Source organism: Protopterus annectens, chromosome 14.part0 (genome assembly GCF_019279795.1).
Source record: "Protopterus annectens isolate FY-2018-M chromosome 14.part0, PAN1.0, whole genome shotgun sequence".
In the NCBI taxonomy this organism is placed as follows: domain Eukaryota; kingdom Metazoa; phylum Chordata; order Ceratodontiformes; family Protopteridae; genus Protopterus; species Protopterus annectens.
The window spans coordinates 1,044,485,857-1,044,505,473 of record NC_056748.1 but is presented as its reverse complement, the minus strand read 5'-3'; the positions used below and the strand labels follow the sequence as shown (position 1 = coordinate 1,044,505,473).

Sequence of the window (19,617 nt, the reverse complement as noted above, 5' to 3'; positions counted from 1 at the left end):
CAGAAGGTCTTTGGCTAATGAAGTTCACAGATGACTGTAAACTAGGAGCCATAATCAAAACTCCTAATGATGTGGACATCCTACAAAAGGGCCTCACTGAGACAGATGCCTGATGTCAAAGCCATCGCCTCAAGCTCAATGCCAAAAGGTGCATTGTCATCCCCTTTGGTAAAAACTCTGTACCCATGAACTACAACGTAGGTGGTAGTATACTTAACACCGAAAGTGTGACAAGAGACCTTGGGACACAGGTGGGCAGTAGTCTCTCCTTTGATAATCACATCGCCTCAGTAGTCAGGAAATCCTTCTATGTGGCACACCTCATCACAAAAGATATCTCATTCAGAAAAAAAGAGGTCATTGTTCCCCTTTACTCATCACTCATTAGACCCATTATAGACTACATTGCCCCTTTTGGTATGTACCTCACAAGACATCTACAACAACTGGAAAGGCCACAGAAATACCTCACAAGGAGGATTACCCGCCTCAAATAGTTGCCCTACGCAGACCGTATCAAAAAACTCCAGCTTTACTCCGTCGCATATCGCCTGCTCAGAGGTGATCTCTGCCTAACATACAGAGCTATGTCAAACCCAGAGCTGTTGGACATGCTTCACTTAAAGAAATCCCAATCCCTCCGAGCTACACGCTCTAGGGACCTAAACCTTGTCACCTCAATAAACAGAACATGCCAGAGGGATAGATTCCTGTCCCAGAGACTTCCCATACTCTGGAGTAAACTACCTATCTATCTCAAACAAAGCTCCTCATTAGCACTCTTCAAGAAAAATCTTGATGATTGGATGGGAAATAGAAAATTCACCCCGGGGATCACCTCTGTGGCTCTGCTCGACAGTGGCACAGGAAAATCATTTTCTTAGGTGGCAAAAGCCAGGGTACCTTTTTGGCTGGGCTTGTATAGGCCCCAGGGCCAATAGCCTAGTACCTACCTATGAACCTATGAATCCATGTTGGACAATTAGCATGTCCTGTAAGCATTTCTGTGAATCCTAGAAAATATATTTTTCATATTATTGTCCCTGTTGCTGTTGTATCACACATTTCTGTCTTTTACAGTGCACTTCTTATGTCTCCCCTATTTCCACAAGTCTTGTTTCCGAAAATGTGTATTATATCTCAGCTGTGACGTGCCTTTTCCCGTGATGTGCTGCATTAGTATTGTTTAGTTTTATTACCACGTGCATTTTAACTCGTGAGTCTGTGTAACAGAAAATGGCAGACTCACCTGCTTGCATCCTGAATTCTTGCATGTAGTTCCTACAGTTAGTTTACTGGAAATTTCTGAAATAAAATAATGGTAACATATTATATTGCGTCCGTTAGGCTGCTTCTGTATACATTTTCCAGATATTAATGAACAGACAAGTTTTTATTCTTGTGTTAAAAAAATATGCACAATCCCTTGTTGCACCCTTTTCAGAAACAATGAAATGCTTAATTGTTAGTGTTGCAACAGAAGATACACTTTAATTTTTTATTTCTGTATTTTAATAAATGCCTTTTTTTCATTTAATTAAGTCTCAGAAAAGTGATTACAAAAATAAAAACACACTCCCTGGGATTCAGTAATGCCTACACTAAGTGTACACTGTTCTGAGTGAACAGATAACACAAGTATAACTCACACCTTCTTCCTCCTAATTTTAGTTTTTCTACTGATTTTCTAGCAGTCTTAAATATCAAGGGGGATTCATAAAGGTTACCACAAAGTGCAGACTACATGTATACATACTGCAATCTTTCTGAGTGACTAGGAAACCCAAAACATATGTGGCAGGGCTGTTCTTGAACGCACATCATATATACTCAGTGTACACTTAGTGTAGGTGTTAATGAATGTAAGCAGTAGGCAAATGGCAATAAACACTAATTATTGTGGGGTACGGTAGCGTTGTTGCCTCACAGCAAGAGGTTCTCCCGTTCGATTATTGGCTTGGGTTGGGAGTGCCTTCTGTGTGGAGTCTGCATGTCCTCCCCGCGGTCGAGTGAGCATTTGAAAGACATGCTTTGAATGGGCGTGCCTTCATTGAAGGTTGGGCGTCGGACTGGCAACTCAACACCATAAAAAACAACTGCCAATCATTAGCAGACCGGAGTTCCGCTGTGGCGACCCCTAACCGGGAAAAGCCGAAAGACAAACAACAATAACAACAACATTGTGGGGTATCAGAAATTTGCTGCAGTGATTATCTCTATTCTGTATTTTGCTGAATGTGAAATAACGTTTGATACCATTTGTTTGCTACTGAGTAAGAATATAAGTAACTTCAGTAAAGCAACAATAATGAGGTAAGAAAATTCACTTAGTAAACCTGCATGTGTAACTCCATATTTAATTTGTCATCTTGTAGAAAATTAGCAGTTTGTAGCATTTTTAAGGGAAGAGAATAAAAGCTGGATATAAAAAAGAGAAGCCTCTTCTAAATACAAAAAATTGCTACACAAAGTACAGAAAGGTTTCTCACAGGTGTTCAGCCATGTAATATGAATAGTTGTGACTGACAAATGAAAACCTGCAATAAATACAAAGTATTATCATTCCATAGATATTGTGACAAAAGAAAAAAATGAGCATTTATCATTCAACACTATAACAAATTAAAACAATGGTCATTAACAAGTAATATAAATAATTAATGAAATGTGTAAGCACTATGGACAAGAGCAAGTATATAAAAGTGAAGGAAACCAGATGAATATTTACAGTTTAAGTAGTTATACTTTCACGAATACAGAGATGAAAGTTTTAAGAAAAGGTTTTACTTTTGTCCCCCTGAAGAGGGGCAATTTGGTAAGAACAATATGTGATTTTAAAATATATGTGAGAAGATTAAAATTGAAATATTTATTTCATCAAGCAAGTAATATTGGTGAAAAGAGTAATTTTAGAAGAAACAGTATTTTAAATCTAGCATTAATCCCCAAATTAGGGGCCTGATACCAAAAGAGTTGCTGTCAGTGTAAGTCTGCCCCGCTTCCGAAAGACTTAACTCTCAGTGCAAGGCCTATCTATAAACAGGATTACTACTGAGATCAAATTCTAGTACACCTGCTCAGAGCCTGCTCTCAGCATGAATGACCAGTCCTTGGAATCAGAGCCTAGATGTTTTTGAAAACACTTGTATAGAAGAATTTCATAGTGTGCTGACATGCCCACCAATTAAATTTTTTTTAGTATGAGTTCCACGGAAAAAGAGGCCTAATTGATAATAAGTCACAACAGAGAAATGAGATTTATGAATGCTGTTAAATTGGCAGGTTTGGTTATTATGGAAATGGAACATACAGGTAAAAAAAAGATCCATCAGTTATTGAATGAAAAACATAGTTATGAAAGAATCACAAAGAAACAAGTACAATTAGGCCATCAGCAAATACATTTAGAATTATAAGATTTATTTCATCAAGGTACTATAGGGTTTGAATTTTACAATTTTTTTAAAGTGGAACATCCAAAAATGGAGTATTTTTTTTGGACATAAAGAAAATTGACAAAAAACACACAGGGCCCACCCTTTTGAGCAACTGCTTCCTCTAAAGGAAACAAAACAGAATTTATCAGTGTTTTTTATATAGGTAGAAAAGGCCCCAGTATTTATAAAAGACAGTTGGCACTTTCTTAGTAAAATAGGATAAAATATTTATATTAGCAACCACTGACATGGTAGCCGTGTATAGTTCCATACCTTTATAGAAGGGTTTAGGCAGGCAGTATCTCAGTACAAATTCACAGCTATCAACCATGGAGATAGAGTTACTGTCTATCCTAGTTAAATTAGTGCTGGACAATAATTATTTGATATTTAAAGATAATATTTTTCAGCAAATTATAGGAGTAGCGATGGGGGAAACATCATGGCGCCAGCATATACACATTTGGTGACGGCACAGTGGGTGAAGGAAGTAGTACATAGCAGTGTCTATAAAGAGACTGTAGCTTTTTACAAATGCCTTATTGATGATATGTTTATAGTGCAGAAAGAGAAGGAGGTAGTTTGGAACCTTTTGTGGTTTATTTAAATAGATCAACAGAGTTTTTTAAAGTTTACATTTAAATGGTCAAAACAAGAAATACATTTGATAGACATCTTCATACAAGTTAATGAAATTAATAATTCTAGTATTTATAAGAAACCTGAGTTTTTTAACAGTTATTTGCACAGGGAAAGTGTGCACTGACTTTGTTTGAAAAAGGGAATAATAATAGGGCAAGCTATCAGGCCTTATAAACTGACAAATGGGGAATACAAATTCTTGAAAGAATTAAAAAAAACTTGGAGGTTTTGTTTGTAGAGAGGAGGTACAATACAAATTTTATTAAAGCATCATGGATACGATAAGAGAAGAGAGGAATGAAGTTTATACACCAATCTTAGAAATAGGTAGTAATAGTGAAGTGATAGAGATGGTAGGAAATAAGATGGCAGTCTACACTTTAACATGCCCTGTCTTGTGTAGTGTAGATTCTATTTATTTTAAAATTACTGTAAAGGGGTAACTGGAAGATAATACAGGGAGATGTTCATTTGTCAAAGGCTCTTGGGAAGGGACCAAAATTCTCTGCCAGAGAAGAAGGTAATATTAAAGAAATTTAGGAAAAGCTGTTATAAATATGCAGAGAAATCCAGGACCTATGCCTGTAAATAATGTGTTAAATGAAAGTACATTAACATTGGAAAGAACTATAGTATTACCAGATATAAAAGGGTATTTTGTCCCTATGATAGATTCATATGTAACCCAGAAAGGGTTGTGTATCCTGTATCCTTTTCTACCTGCAGTTCATTTTATGTAGGCAAAACTACAAGAAGGCTGGCTGTAAGAATAGGGGAACATGTTAATGCTATAACAAACAAAAGGAATGTAAATGCATTAAGCAAGCATGCTATTGTTTTTCAAAGGTATTAAAACAAATTTATTTAAAGTTTTAAAAAGTGTAACAGAAAAATTACAAATGGGAAATGTTGATTCCCTATTGAAATACTGGGAATTAGTTTTGCAAATTAAGTTAAATGTAAATGTTCTGCCTGGTACGAACGACAGTTTAAATATAAATTGTCTTTTAAAACTAGGAGGGTATAAGTGATGTGATTGGTTTAAATCAGGGAGCTGGAGTTATAATTTTGTATTTAATGAAGTTTAAGTATCTGAAGATTTTGTTGTAAAGAAGTGTATAAAATACAAAGGTGAAAGTGCTAAATATTTTATAAGAGATAGTTGGTATTTTTTTATTTTGCATGTTTTAGTATGTTTAATATCAATAACATGTAAAGAGAAGTGAAGAGTTTGTATTTATATAACTAATATGGCACAGGAATCAATGGTCATTGCCAGAACATAACAGTAACAACAAACATCAGAAGTGAGGAGGTAAAAGCTCCTGTTGGTATAGAGGGATAAAGCCCTGACTGTGGCCCAGGTGGCGTAGGTTCATATAGTGGTTCAAGTGACTGATGGTAAGGCAGGGAGGGAAGGGAAATGACTGTCATGAGGGGAAGGATGGTGGATCTTGGCTGTCTGGTTCTGCCACCCTGATACAGAAGCCATATGTAGTACTAACAAGCTGCGGTCAGTCAGAAAGGGCATGCTTTGTGGCTGCCCATGCAAGTGATGATAGCTTGTGTCTGCACTTGTGAAGGGCTGCGTGTGCATGTGTTTGGTGAGAGAGTAAGCATCCCATCAGGGTGGGGTTAGACTACACAATAATAAAAAATGTATTGTGTCCAGGATACCATCAAGAGTATAAACTACTTCTGGTGGATCTGGAGACTGAATTTCCACTACCATGAAAGCAGAGCTGGTGTGCCATAAAACCATGAATATAGAAATGTGGTGTCTATCTGTGACACCAAAACCCCAGTTTCAATAGCATGATAAAGGCATAAGTGTGTCAGATAAATAGATTAGGTTAAGCATGTACTGGGCCATCTCATACTTACCTGAGGAAGATATTGCGTAGTCTTTGTAGAAACCCAGGTAATCATAAACAAACATACTCATAAGACATGCATACATATACATATTTGCACATATGATTACAAAGCTATTGGCCTGTGAATGCATCTATAATATGTTGTACTTTATATATGTGTATATGTGTATGTGTGTGTGTGCGTGTGTATATATATATATATATATATATATATATATATATATATATATATATATATATACACACACACACATATATATCAAAAGTAAACTCTGTGGGGTAACCAAGGTGTGGGTAAAAACATAGATTTTAATAAATGTGTTAAAATCAACAGCAATAAAAACTCTTAAAAAGCAGGTATACTAGATTAGCGCTTTTGGGTTCTACCAACCCTTCTTCAGATCTATCATAAAGTCCATCACAGATTCCTTTTAAGTAAACACTAACCAGTCAAAGTCTTAATTCAAAAGTAAGTTCCAGTTTCATTCATAAAAGTATCCCCAATTCATAGGCTAAATCAGATGGAACGTCAGCCAATCCACTGGTCATACTTAGACACACCTCCAAAGGTACTAGAAATCATTTGCGAAACCTACATCCCTTAAGGGCAGGTTTCAATGGTACATTAGCATTTAGGCCTTGGTCTTAAGCATGCTGTTTGATCTCCTGTTCTCAACTGCAGCTTCCCTCTCATATTTACTACTAAAATTAATTCACATTTGATTTTCTACTCTGCTAATATTATTTGCATATCGTATCAATTATCTATGGGATTATGTACCTTCTGTGTTTAGGGTCTATATTATATTACGAACATTTAGGTTGTCAAACACCTAAACGTCGAGCTATTGGCCATTCGCAGTTTGTAGCTTTTGATGTTTAGGGGTTAACATTTAGGTGTTCGACAACCTAACTGTTCGATGATATAATATAGACCCTGTGATTATACTGTGTCTTTGTGTATTTATTCTATTTTCTTTTTTTTTTTTTTTATGAATCTCTTCACCCGGGCAGTGCCTGCAAATAGTCTATAGTGATCAGTGTACTACCCCGGTAAACAAACTAAAATAAATAAATAAAGGGAAGAACTCCCTATATCACATTTGCTGTAAGCCTTTCTAGTCCACATAGGCTTTGCAGATTCAGGATCATGATACTAGATATGTATTTAAACTCCCAGTATGATATAATTTCACTAGATATTTCCTTTGACTTCCAGTCTGATTTAATTCCACCATGTTTTTGCTTTCCTGTACTAACTGTAACCATCTTCCTTTCACTCCTTTCTCCTCCCCTTTAACTTCATATTTGTGTGTGTGTGTTTACATACAAAGGAAGATAGATAGTTATAGATACATAAAATAGCTTCTCCTTTTTCATTTTTTGTTCCTCATTCTATTTTCATGTTGCGGGCTTACTGCTTGTATTGTGTCAGTTCCACTCATACTTGAATGATACACTTTCCTGTGATGGCAGATGTTTACCTCTGCTTTTTCTGTCGTCATTTCACTGACATTATTGAAAACCTATACATTCTTAACCGCATTTTATCTGTATATTTTATGCATATATATATATATATATATATATATATATATATATATATATATATATATATATATATATTTCATATGATCGACTGTTTATTTGGTCGACAGTACATTTAATCAACAAGCATTTTAGGTGGGGGCTTCACCCCACACCTATATATATCAACTCGAGGGGCACACAACAATGGGGGGCAAATGCTTGTCGATCAAATGAACTGTCGACCAAATAAACAGTCGATCATATGAAACTGGTTCCTATATATATATATATATATATATATATATATATAGACACACACACACACACACACACACACACATATTTTTTCTTGCACACCTCCATCTTTCTTGATATCATTGTACTAATATTCTGAACTGCTTTTGCTGAATATATTGTCATTCTTTCAGTTGCTTTAAGTTACTACATTTGTAGTTATTTTTCTTATCTGACTACATTGATGGATCACTATATATGTCGCCAGTTCTCATATACTGACATGCTATTTTCATTCTTCCTCTGACGTATTGTTCTTTTGGATCCATAAGATTGATTTCAATTATTACTAAATAATCAGTCATTAAGTAAACACATAAATAAATAAATAAATATTTGGCTGTTGACATTAACTTACAGTAAGCATGCAACACGTTCATACAGTAGGGTGCTGTCATGAGAGCCCAATCCCTATGTTCCTTCGGACAATTTGCCACCCTGCTAGAATTAATTGTGACCTGAAGACTACTACTACTTTATAATCTATAACTTTTACAATTTTTATTTCATAAACACATACACTGAACATCTAACCTGTTTCTTCATGCTTGTTCTCAGTAGAGAGTCTCAGCTGCTCCAAAGCCTGCAGAAGGGATTTGGACACTTTCAGGTTAAGTTTCTCCATCGGTTCATCCAGACTGCATGAAAGCAATATATACCATCATTTAGTTATTATCTAAAAGCTAAAGTAAAACATTTAAGTTTACCTCATTCACAAAAAAGAAATATATGCGCCCATTAACAGTGATGGTGATGCAAAAAACTGGATACAACAATATCAATTATACAATCAGAACAGGTATAAGAAGAAACAGACAGACATGCTATAGGTAAGCCCAACACATAATTAGCAAACAAAACAAAGTGCATGATCTTCCCTCACTGAATCATCAAATAATATGGTTTCTCATGTGATAAGTTCATGTTTGGAAAAGGTCATGTCCTTTTGCAAGGATTCGTTCAGATTCATGAAGACCAATTACTTGAGTCGTTTTTGCAGAGTCTGATTGTATGCACTGCTGATATTTCAAAGTTGCTGTACCACTTTCTCTGCAATGCTTTACCAGAGTTGATTATGCTCAAAAAACTACAAGTCTCTGTTTTTCTGCATTTTGCTTATTTTGAGTTTGTGGAAATGTTCGTTCTATGAAATCACTTCAAAGGGCAAGTCTAAGTGAAACCAGGATAAATCTGTATGTGCCAAACACAAGCTTATGTGAAAGTCTGCAAAACTCTAAAATGTTTGATTTATATAAAAGAAAGTTACATAGTTTATGTTCAAGAGAGAACATGGTTTATATATACAGAACACATTCATAATGAGCTGTTACAAATGAAAGCTACAAACAACAGCATTAAAGCTGCTGTCCTTTAGTCAGTTTGGCTCCTGCAACTTTTCAAGTCTAGTAGTCCCCCTCTTCTTACTCAAAATATTCCAAAGACTAGTTTCTTCTCCAGACGGTTGCATTAAGGTGGATTAGAAAAACTGCATAATCACTAAAAATACTATAGATCTTATCTGGAATCCGATAGGGGAAAGTGGATAGACAGCTTCTTCATCTCTAATATTATGGGAAATACATCATTTTCATATCTGGTGTGAAGAGGTGTAGCCTCATCGACAACAGGAAAGAGCCTCGGGCTGATTGCCCTGGGTGGTCACCTTTACGGGGATTTTGCTTATACAAAATGGTGGTGGTTGGCTGCCAGCAGAGGCATTAAGTTGCATGGTTTTACTTATTCTCACATTTCTAGGCCATACTAATTATTTAATCTTAAATATCTTTAGTTATTTACCGTGAATATTATTTAGATACTGTATCTTGCTCTAATTGAGCCCATTGCTTGATGTGAACATTTGTCAGGAGTCTGGGGTTCTGTGGAATTCCAGGAATAGAGAACTGTTGTGTTGTCATTGCTTCTACTGTTTTGCCTCCCAACGTTGGCATTCTCCTAGGAATTTGTTTTCATTGGAAGTTTGAGAATGGAGGACTGATGGAAAATTTTGGGTTGTTGCTGCTATTTTTACGTATCTCTTAACTTTGGCATTTTCTGGGAGATTTGCTTTCTGGGAATGTAGGGCTATTGGAGTTATTGGGACTACTGCTCTTGTTTTACCTGCAGTCTCTGTTAAGCATCTGCTTGTTTGTTCTCCTGTTGCCTGCTTGATTGTTTTGAACTAAAGCTTTCCTAGTGATCATTGTCAGTGGCTGCCCTTTGCTTTTCCTCAGCCTGAATATGAGTTTCATAGCAGGATATGAGGTTTTGAAGTAGACATGGACTGTCAGTACATGATTTGGTGAAAATCTGTTTGGAGGGTTGCTCTGCAGTTTTGTTTCTTCAATCTATTTTTTGATGTAATCTGTACATAGCTGTTTTTTTTCTTTTTTAAATATTGCTGGAAAGCTATATATCATGTATGCCATTTTGTATTCTAATTATGTTAGTGTCTGACTTTGTTGTTTTACTACAAGTGTCATTTTTTTTTTACTGGCATTTGGTCAAGATTTCAGTTGTAATGTTTGTCATAATTTAGTATAGTACCGATATTAATTACTCATAGACTGTTTTAATATACATAATTTGAAATATTTTTTTCTCCTTCTGGTTATTCATTATATATATCCAAGTTATATATTTGTAAAGTGTATAGAGATTTAAATGTTTAAATAAAGTTGGACAAACACCAGTATCTGTGGTCCTGAAGGAAGCTTAACATCTAGAAATCAAATCCATCTTATAAAGTATTATGAAAATCTGAATATATTCAGTGATGCCCATGTAGCTGCTGCACAAATACATCATCTATGTGGTACATTTCTGAAAAATGTTTGAGAAGTAGTTGCTGTCTTGTTGACCAAACTATAGAACATAGAAGGTAAAGATTTATTATATTTGCCAAAGTAAAACTTAATGAGTTTAGTCAACATCTGTATAATGTATTTCTTAAAACTGTACTGTCCAATTTTATGTTAGAAAAGGGGATAATCAGTTTTGAGTATTTTTAGATAGAGTTGATTCTATATAGAATAAATATGAGCTGTTTTACAGGACTCCATACAGTGCAAGAAACATTCGTCTCTTCTACGGAATAACTGAAAAAGAATGAAGGCAGGTTAATAGAGTGATAGAGATTTTTGTCAGTGTCTACATTGGACATAAATGATGGGTCTGTTCATAATAACACTTCATCCTTATGGAAAGTTAAGCATGAAGGATCTTATATAAGGTTGTAATTTAGAATCTCTTCGAGTAGAAATAATAATCACCAGAAATGTCTTCCCATATATATATATATATATATATATATATATATATATAAATATATACTTTTGTCAAACAGTGCTTTGGTCCATATCTGTTTAGGCGACACAGTTTGGTCGACTAAACAGATGGTCATCACCTATCAACAAAAGAAGCAGATCAGACTGGAGTTAGCATATATAATTAGCAGGAGTGTGGGAGATGTAGCCCCCCATATGGGGATGCGGGGGCTTGACTCCTGCAGAAAAACAATGTTTTCTTTTGTTTTTTTTCTTTTTCAGTTTTTGCATGCACTAAGACTGATGCTTGTTGCATGTGTAGCAGTTTGTCATTGTGCATAATATTGATTATTTGGTATCAACATTTTGCACATCAACAATAGGGCAATTCAACAAATTTAAATATATATATATATATATATATATATATATATATATATATATATATATATATATATATATATGTTCAAAAGGTGGACTAGATTTTTCTCAAAAATAAGATAAAATCCCCAACAACAGACTGGCTCCTTGATACGATTCTGGCCAGGAAAAGTGCCTTTGAGAAAAGCATTGCAAACTTTCAATGGTGCTAATGGCAAGGACTTTGATGAAAGTTTGAAATGATACCAACAATTGTCATACTTTAGGAAGAGCTCAACCCTATTCCAAACATCTGAGACAAATAGTCTTATACTACTGGTACTGGAGCTGTGAAGAGATACAAACCTTAGGAAGTAGCACTTAGAAAGAAACATACATTTCTCTAGAGAATTCCACCCTGTTTCTTTATGTACCAAATCACTGCAGTATTGTCATTGTCTATGGTAGTAGCAGTTTAAGGTAAAGAGTCTTGTAAGACTTGTACTTTGAGAAAGACTGTGCCACTCAGCTCCAAAATGTAAGCTGTATAGACCTGCATATGTCTATGACCGTACTTCTTAGACCATCTGCCTTTGACAATTTTATTTCTTTATTTCTTTGTATGATTGTTTATTTTTTATTTTGAATTTAACTGGAGTAGAGTACTGAGCCCAGTGGACCTATTTCATTCTCAGCATGAGGTAAACCCAATAGATACATGACATTATATACAGAGTGAATGACAAAATGCAATATATGCATATATTGTATACAAAGTGAATAAGTATTATATGCAAAGTAAATATCATAGTTGGCTTGAGGGTATAAAGGCAATAGATAAATGACATTATATACAGACTAACTGACAAAACACAATATATACTTCCAATATATGCAGAATCAAAATCAGGGTTGCACACTGAAAGCATCACAATAAAAAGTAGCTTCAGAGCAAGGTATGTAGCGGGAAGAAGGGTATTAACAGGTCATTTATATGACCAGAGGGATAGCTGTTGCATTTTCCTAGAGTCTTGAAATTTGCTTTTATTTCTAATTGGAAAATGGAGTAAGAAGTATGATTTTTTAAGAGAAGAAAGTAGAGATTACCATGGTTGCGACCAATGTCTGAGAAAGCGTGGTCATTGTGGTGAAGCCTAGTTTGGAGGGGAAGACCTGAGAGGTTAAGATTTCTAAGGTTGTATGTTGGTGCACATCTCAATAATCTGGAGACAAGTGGGGAGGGTGTCATTCTTGATAAATTTAAATAGTGGAAAGGAAAGGAGGAAGTCAGCACATTGTTTCACAGGTAGACAATTAGCCTTTTCAATGGCTTTGCAGTTTTGTTAATTTCTTGGGGACAGAGTGATGAGTCTGCAAATGCTGCTTGAAATGTATGATAGATACCTGCATTATATACAGAAATACATTTATTTTAGAGGCTACACCAATTACAGGGAAACAGTATTTTAGCTGAGCGAGTAAGAAAGATACCTTTACCTATAGCATTCCTACATGGTGTAGATAGAAAAGGATAGATCTTATTAGCCCAGAATAGGAAAGAGTTATTTTTTTGTGTGTAGAGTCTAGGTGGAATTGGAAATTTAGGAAGGGAACCAACCAAGATCTCTAGGCATTTGAATAAAGTGACATTTTTAATAATGTTATTAAGATGATTGAGGATTTTTAGAGACCTGGAGATAGAAGTGAGTGTTTGTCTAATGCCAAACAGCATTGTTTTTGTTTAAGAGGAGTTTAGCGGCAATTGTTTATCACTGATCCATTGAATAAGGGCATGAAAATCAGCCTGAATTTGAAGTTCAAGAGAAGACTAACTCAGACAATACCACAGGTGCAGTGCGTTAAAAACACCACATAACCAAGGAAAAGATAACGCACCAAAAGCGAGGCTCTCAAAGGTTAAAATCCACTCTCTTTTATAAAACATCAACAATAAAAACATAAATATTGAGCACTTTCATCCCAAAGTGACAGGGGACTTCATCAGAATACAAAATGCTACTGTCCATACAACTCTTAAATACATACTTCCATCCTCATAAACTGAAACAAATTAATCAATTAAATTTAAACCAAGTGCATTGTTATACAATTAAAACAATTGTTAGAAATATGTTCAACCCTGTGCCTTTCATGAATTAATTTACCTTGAATGTTTCACCCTCCACCTACCAACTAATAATATAATACCAGTAAAATGTTTTATTTGTATATGAAAAATATAAAAAATATTAAAAGCTGTTTCACCTTAAGTGATAAAATATATTAATATTCAAGCCATCTTTTCCCTTACCTATACTTATACCTATAGTTTGCAAGCCTTTTTATAATACTAGTGCAATAGATATGGAATCATTTAAACCTGGCGGAAACATTATAGCCCACCCTAAGCTGCCATTGAAGTTCCTTAGTACTTAATTAATTTCTCCAGTCACCCCCTCAAGGATCAACATAAATGTGGTCAACTAGTCCCACTCACAAGAGAATGTACTGTGCATTATTTTCCTTTAATTGCTAATGTCATATACATGTTCATAAATTTGTGTCTTTAATGCATGTTCAGTTTTTTCCAATGTAATAACTTGTACAGCTTTCACATTTGGGGAAATATACTATTCTACTAATAGTACAATTACCTTTCAGAAAAACAGTTTTTGTTTTCATTAAATTGTCTAGAATAATTTCACTTTCTTTAATAATAAAACAACATTGACTAAAACAACCGCAGGCAAATGTACCCCTATTCCACTTTCCATAATTTGTAGGTTTGTTCTCTAAAAGTCTCTTAAAATTGGAAGCAGTTTTTGTAATGAACAGTGGTTCAATTCCTACCATTTTATAAGTGTCTGGGTTGGCCTTAAAAATATTCTAATTCTTTCTAATAGCATCTTTAATCTCTTTAGAGTATTGGTTATGCTGAATAACATAGGCTCTTTCATATGATGGTAACTCAGAAGTACCCTTCTTACAATCTAAACCAGTACCTAAGATTGGCTTATATCTAGTTTGGAATTGGCTAGAGAAAGGTATGGGAAGGTTGCTGAAGTGTGAAAAGAAATCAGATGCAGAAAGTTGAGTGGATATGGAATTCATGGAAGAATGGTTCTTCCATCTTATATGACAATTGACCTTTTTCTAGAAGTTTTTGTGTGATTTTATTAGTGAGGTTTGATATGATTCCATCAGATGACTTTTGTGATGGCATATAGTTTGCTTGGCAAGGTTGCATAGCTGGGTGTAGCACTGCCTGTTTATAGTAATAGGAAGTGCTTTCCAAGAATGTCATGCCTTGTCTCTTAGTTGTAGAAGACCTTTAAGCTCATAGGTTATAACCGGTTGTTAGTTTGAGGTTTGTATAGTCTTTGAATTTCTGGGAAGCAGGAGTTTTGCAGGTTAGTCAGCATAGAAGTGGGTAGTTTTGCAGCAATGTTAGGGTCAGGTGAATTCGGAACTGGTGACCAGTCCATTAATGAAAGTGCGACTTTAAGTCTTTTGATGTTATTTTGTGATTTATTGTAGAAAGATATGAGCTTTGGGGGGGTACATTTACATATGGATGGTAAGTATTAAAACTAATAGGACAGTGGTCATTCAAAGGTGATGGATGGATGGTGATGTTTGAAACAAAAGTTTTGTTAGTTAATATGACATATAGGTGGGAGTGGTGAGACATGTTAAGCTTGGCTCTAGTAGGTTGGGACATGAGTTGAGTGATGCTGAATTGTATTAGAAGACTATTCAGGGCTTTGGAAATAGGGCTGAACAGGTTCAGGTTGAAGTCTCCAAGTATGAAGAGAGTTTTTTATATTATTTATGGAGGAAATTATACCTTTTATTAGCTTATTTAGTTTGGGGAGTGACTAGGGAGGAGGTAGATATGCTACAGTGGCATGTAGTATGGCATTCCTTTGGGACAGAATGGATATAAATAGTCCGTTAAAATAATTATTTTGCTAGTATTTCTGCGAGCAAGCAGCTGATTGTTCAAGTGTGACTTGAACAGAAGGAGAGTTTCACCTCCTTGCCTTGTGCCTGATCTGGGATAAAAAAAGTAGTTGTAACCAGGGGAAAAATGATGTAAAGAAGGATTGTTAAATGACGTCTCTGTCACCCGCAAAGATGATGTTGTGGGCATACTGAGCAGTTGTCCAGGGCCCTGATCCTCATAGAGTCCACATGTTATTAGAAAAAAAGATAAGTGATCAAAAATCTTATTGAATAGTGAATCATAAAATGATTTGCCAGATAAGATGGAAAACACATCAGAATAAATGGTATTTTCTTGCAGGTAGGAATCACCAATATGAGTATAGCTAAAGTTTGAATAGGTTGCTGTGCTGTGTAAAGTAGGTAACTGCAGGAGTTAGAAAAATGTAAAACTGCCCTATGTCTGCTTCTAGGTTATACTAGGCTTAGCAAGACTACTATGTGATTGTGTGAAAAAATGCTGAAATACATTATTATTATTACTGTTATTATCATTATTATTATTATTATTATGTCACAGTACAACATCTTAAGTGTACACAGTCAAAGTAGCAATAATTGCTGGATAGAGGGGCTGCCTATGTTGATAAAAGTGAAAGACTGTTGTCATTTGATCAAGTTGGCTTTACAGTATTAATATGTATTTGTGTTAAATAAGCTATAATACTTTACTATGCCTATAATGTCTTTGCGCAAAACAGAGTTAAATTGCATTAGATAGTCATAATTTTTTATTTCATTACAAACATCAAAGGTATGCACAGTAAACAAAGCAGTTATAATTATTGGGTGCAGGAGTTGCAGGGGTTGTCTATTTGGATGAAAGTGCTATGTGATCAAGTTAAACAGACAAATTAGTAGAGCATATAAAATATTGCAAGATAACTATAAGAATCAATCAGTGGAGGATAGAAAGGATTGGGAAGAGAGACTGGATAAGCAATTCACAAAGAAACAATGGGAGGATACATGTATGTCTCCCAAATATGCAGCGAAATCTAGAAGATTTAGGATTTTTGCTTGGAAATGTTTGCATAGATATTTTTATACTCCAAGTAGTCTCCAGAGAATTTAGCAATTGTTGGAGGTGTGATGGGAAGAAAGAAGTAATTGGGGACATATTTTCTGGTGAGTGCAGTGAGTTGGTGGACTTTAAGGATTCCCTGCAGGATACATTGTCAGATATGCCGGGTGGGCAGATTGGGGAATGATTTTTCTGAGTTATGATACAGAATCAGAATTGCCTAGACATGGTAAGGACTTGCTGTCTGTAATTATGGTGGCTTCCAAAAAAGGAATTACTAGAAAATGGAAATCAAAATCTAAACCAACTATGTTAGAAGTAGTGAATATAGTAACAGAAATAAAACAACTGGAACTGAGATCTTTAGAAAAAGATAGACGCAGACTACATAGGAAAACTGGGAAATGTGGGAACAATACATACAGGGGAGGAATGAGGTTTAAAATAATGTATGACTTAAATGAGCTATGTAATGTCTGACTGAAAATGATTAGATAGATTATAAGTGATACATAATGTTTACAACTGGGAATGTGTCAGTATGGCTTGTGATGTAAAATGCTTGCAACTAGGATTGTGTCTGTGTGGTTTGTTTTCATTTATATAAATGTATGATTGGTTATGTCATAAGTGATGGTGTAATAAAGATGTTTCTTATTTAAAAAAAGAATTGAATAAATTATGTAGGTTATATGATATATAGCAATATTTGTGAAGCATAATGTTTGTTGATTGTAACTTGTTAATACAGTTTGATTACTTTTATATAAATGTAAATGTGCCTATGTCACAAGTGATAATTCATAAAGGTGTTTAATAAAAAATTAAACAGACAATCTGGCTTTGCAGGAACTAGTGTGCAATTGTAAGCAAGTAGGAATAGTTTATTGTGGCTACTATATGCATGAAACATAGTTTGATTAATTTACTGATGCTTTTTGATTTTAGTACAATCTGAAGTCTGAGTTGTACACTTTCAGCACAGTAAATATAATTGCTTGCTACAGGGACTGTCTGAGTAGATAAATGTAAGTAGCTATGCTACCATTTGATCATGTTAAACATTAATCTGGCTTTGCAGGACTAGTGTATGTTTGTGTAAAGTAATTTGCAAAACTTTACTGTGAATACTATATGTGAGAAACACAGTTCAAATAAATTTACTTTGGTTATTTTTTATATTAGTACAAGCAATTATCTGAGGTGTACACAGTCAACAAAGTAGCTGTATTTGCTGGGTTCAGTGAATGTCTGAGTGGAAGTGATTAGCCCTGCTGTCATTTTATCAAGTGAAACAGTCATTAATCCTGTTTGCAGGGCTAGTGGACATTTGTATAATTGATGGGTATGGAGACTGTAGATAAGTGACTTATCAGTGCTGTTATTTAATCACAGTTAAACAGTCACTGATCTAGCTTGGCAGAGCAGTCACATAATGTGTTACATTTGCTGAAATCTGTGAAAAAATATAATTGCTGTGGTGTGTGTCTGTGTGTATGTATGTATCTGTGTGTTTGTAGGGGTGTTTCCAGGCACCTAAGACTAACAAGTTGGCCATAATTTCTTTCATATTCTGTCACAGTCATTTGAGCAGGATGTGTCTGAAAGCAATTTCTCATGGGCAGAGTTGCACAGTAAGTAGTGTTCCCATCTCATGGCGATTGTTCTTTGGTTGAGCTCTTAGCCGTGGTTAATTCTGTATGGAGTCTGCATGTCCTTCCTGCCTTTTGTTTGGGTTTTATCCAGTAATCCAAATACATGACATGCTGTTTTCCCTCAAATCCCCCTGTAGGTAAGCATGCAGTATGAGAATATATATATGTGTGTGCGTGTGTGTGTGTGTGTGTGTGTGTGTGTGTGTGTGTATGCACGCGTGCATGCATTTTGTGATACCAAACTTGTTAGGGGAAATGTTAGCATGTATGAAAAAAAATAATGTCATAAATACACACATTTTTTGGCTAGCAGTAAAACAAAGAACAGCTGTAATTAACTTTCAAGATAAGGCATAACATTTATCACAAACATCCAGGCCCTCAGTACTTGAGAGAACTGGTACCCCCCAGACCCCCAAGTCTATCATACTGTGAAAATGTTACCGAGAAATATGGTTCAAATATTGCCTTAGAGATATATATATATATATATATATATATATATATATATATATATATGTGTGTGTGTGTGTGTGCCAAATGCATGTTAACAAAATAATTTCAGTGTAAAGAAGTGCAAGGTTCAGTAATATTCATGTTATATGAGAAGGTACATGATTTATTTTTATGCACAACATATTTGTATTGAAATGGAATTAAGTCAGCTGCTGATAGCTTATTTGCTGTCTAATATGTCTTGCATTATTTGTGGGAGCATGTCCATGCTATGCTTATCATTTATGAGCTGACAAATATTTATTTAATTATTGGCATACTAGTGCTACAAAAGCACACAGAGGATATAAAGTACCCCAGAATATGAAAGCTGCTGAAACTGAAATTAAGTGCAACAGTACCAGCATTTATAGGCTAAAACTGTTTTCAATCTTGAAATGAAAAGACAAGCCCATTCATATTATCCCTAAAACATCCACAAGTCAAATATCCTTCCTCTAGGTTACTATCTTTCATATCTAGCCCTCTAATAAAATCTCTATTCTGCACTCAGAGCTTGCCATTATTGTTGGTCTCCATTAATCCTCCTTCCTGATGCTAGCTAGCATTGCCGCCAGTAAACTAACAGACTTACTACTCTCACTTCAGGGCACCCACATCCTAATAGTCTTAAGCTTACTGAAGGACCACAAAATTGAATGACTCACCAAAGAGCTCAAATCCCAAATAAAACTATGTAATGAAGTCTGGGAATGGTGGAAACAAGACCCCACTCGAAACAAGCTTGACCGCTACAAAACTGTGAAACTCGAACAAACAGGTTTTCAAGAGACTTGAAAACCACACAGCTAAAAGCTAAACAGACCTTTCTTCTTCACTCCACTAAACATTTCTGGAAGAAAGTTAACAAATGAACAGGAAGAGCCTCTCCGTATGAATTATCTAATTTAAGATAGATACCCTGTCTATCTGATAATCTTTTATATTCTGACTTCCTAAGAGAATTCTCAAGCATTTCTACATCCTTGCCTAATAATAGCTTAATTCTACCTTTTTTTCTTCTTCTCAAAAAGT

The 19,617-nt window shown here is 35.1% G+C and overlaps 1 protein-coding gene across 1 annotated transcript in view; it reads right to left on the bottom strand.

The window, feature by feature from the left end:
• LOC122789417 (cysteine and histidine-rich domain-containing protein 1-like) overlaps positions 1-19,617 on the bottom strand; it is a 338,356-nt gene that overhangs the window by 214,190 nt on the left and 104,549 nt on the right. Inside the window, exons 5-6 of the mRNA XM_044056856.1 lie at positions 8,315-8,418; positions 1,250-1,305 (exon numbers count right to left, since the gene is read on the bottom strand). Coding sequence (XP_043912791.1) covers positions 1,250-1,305; positions 8,315-8,418 — 160 coding nt within the window. The remainder of the gene's footprint in view (positions 1-1,249; positions 1,306-8,314; positions 8,419-19,617) is intronic.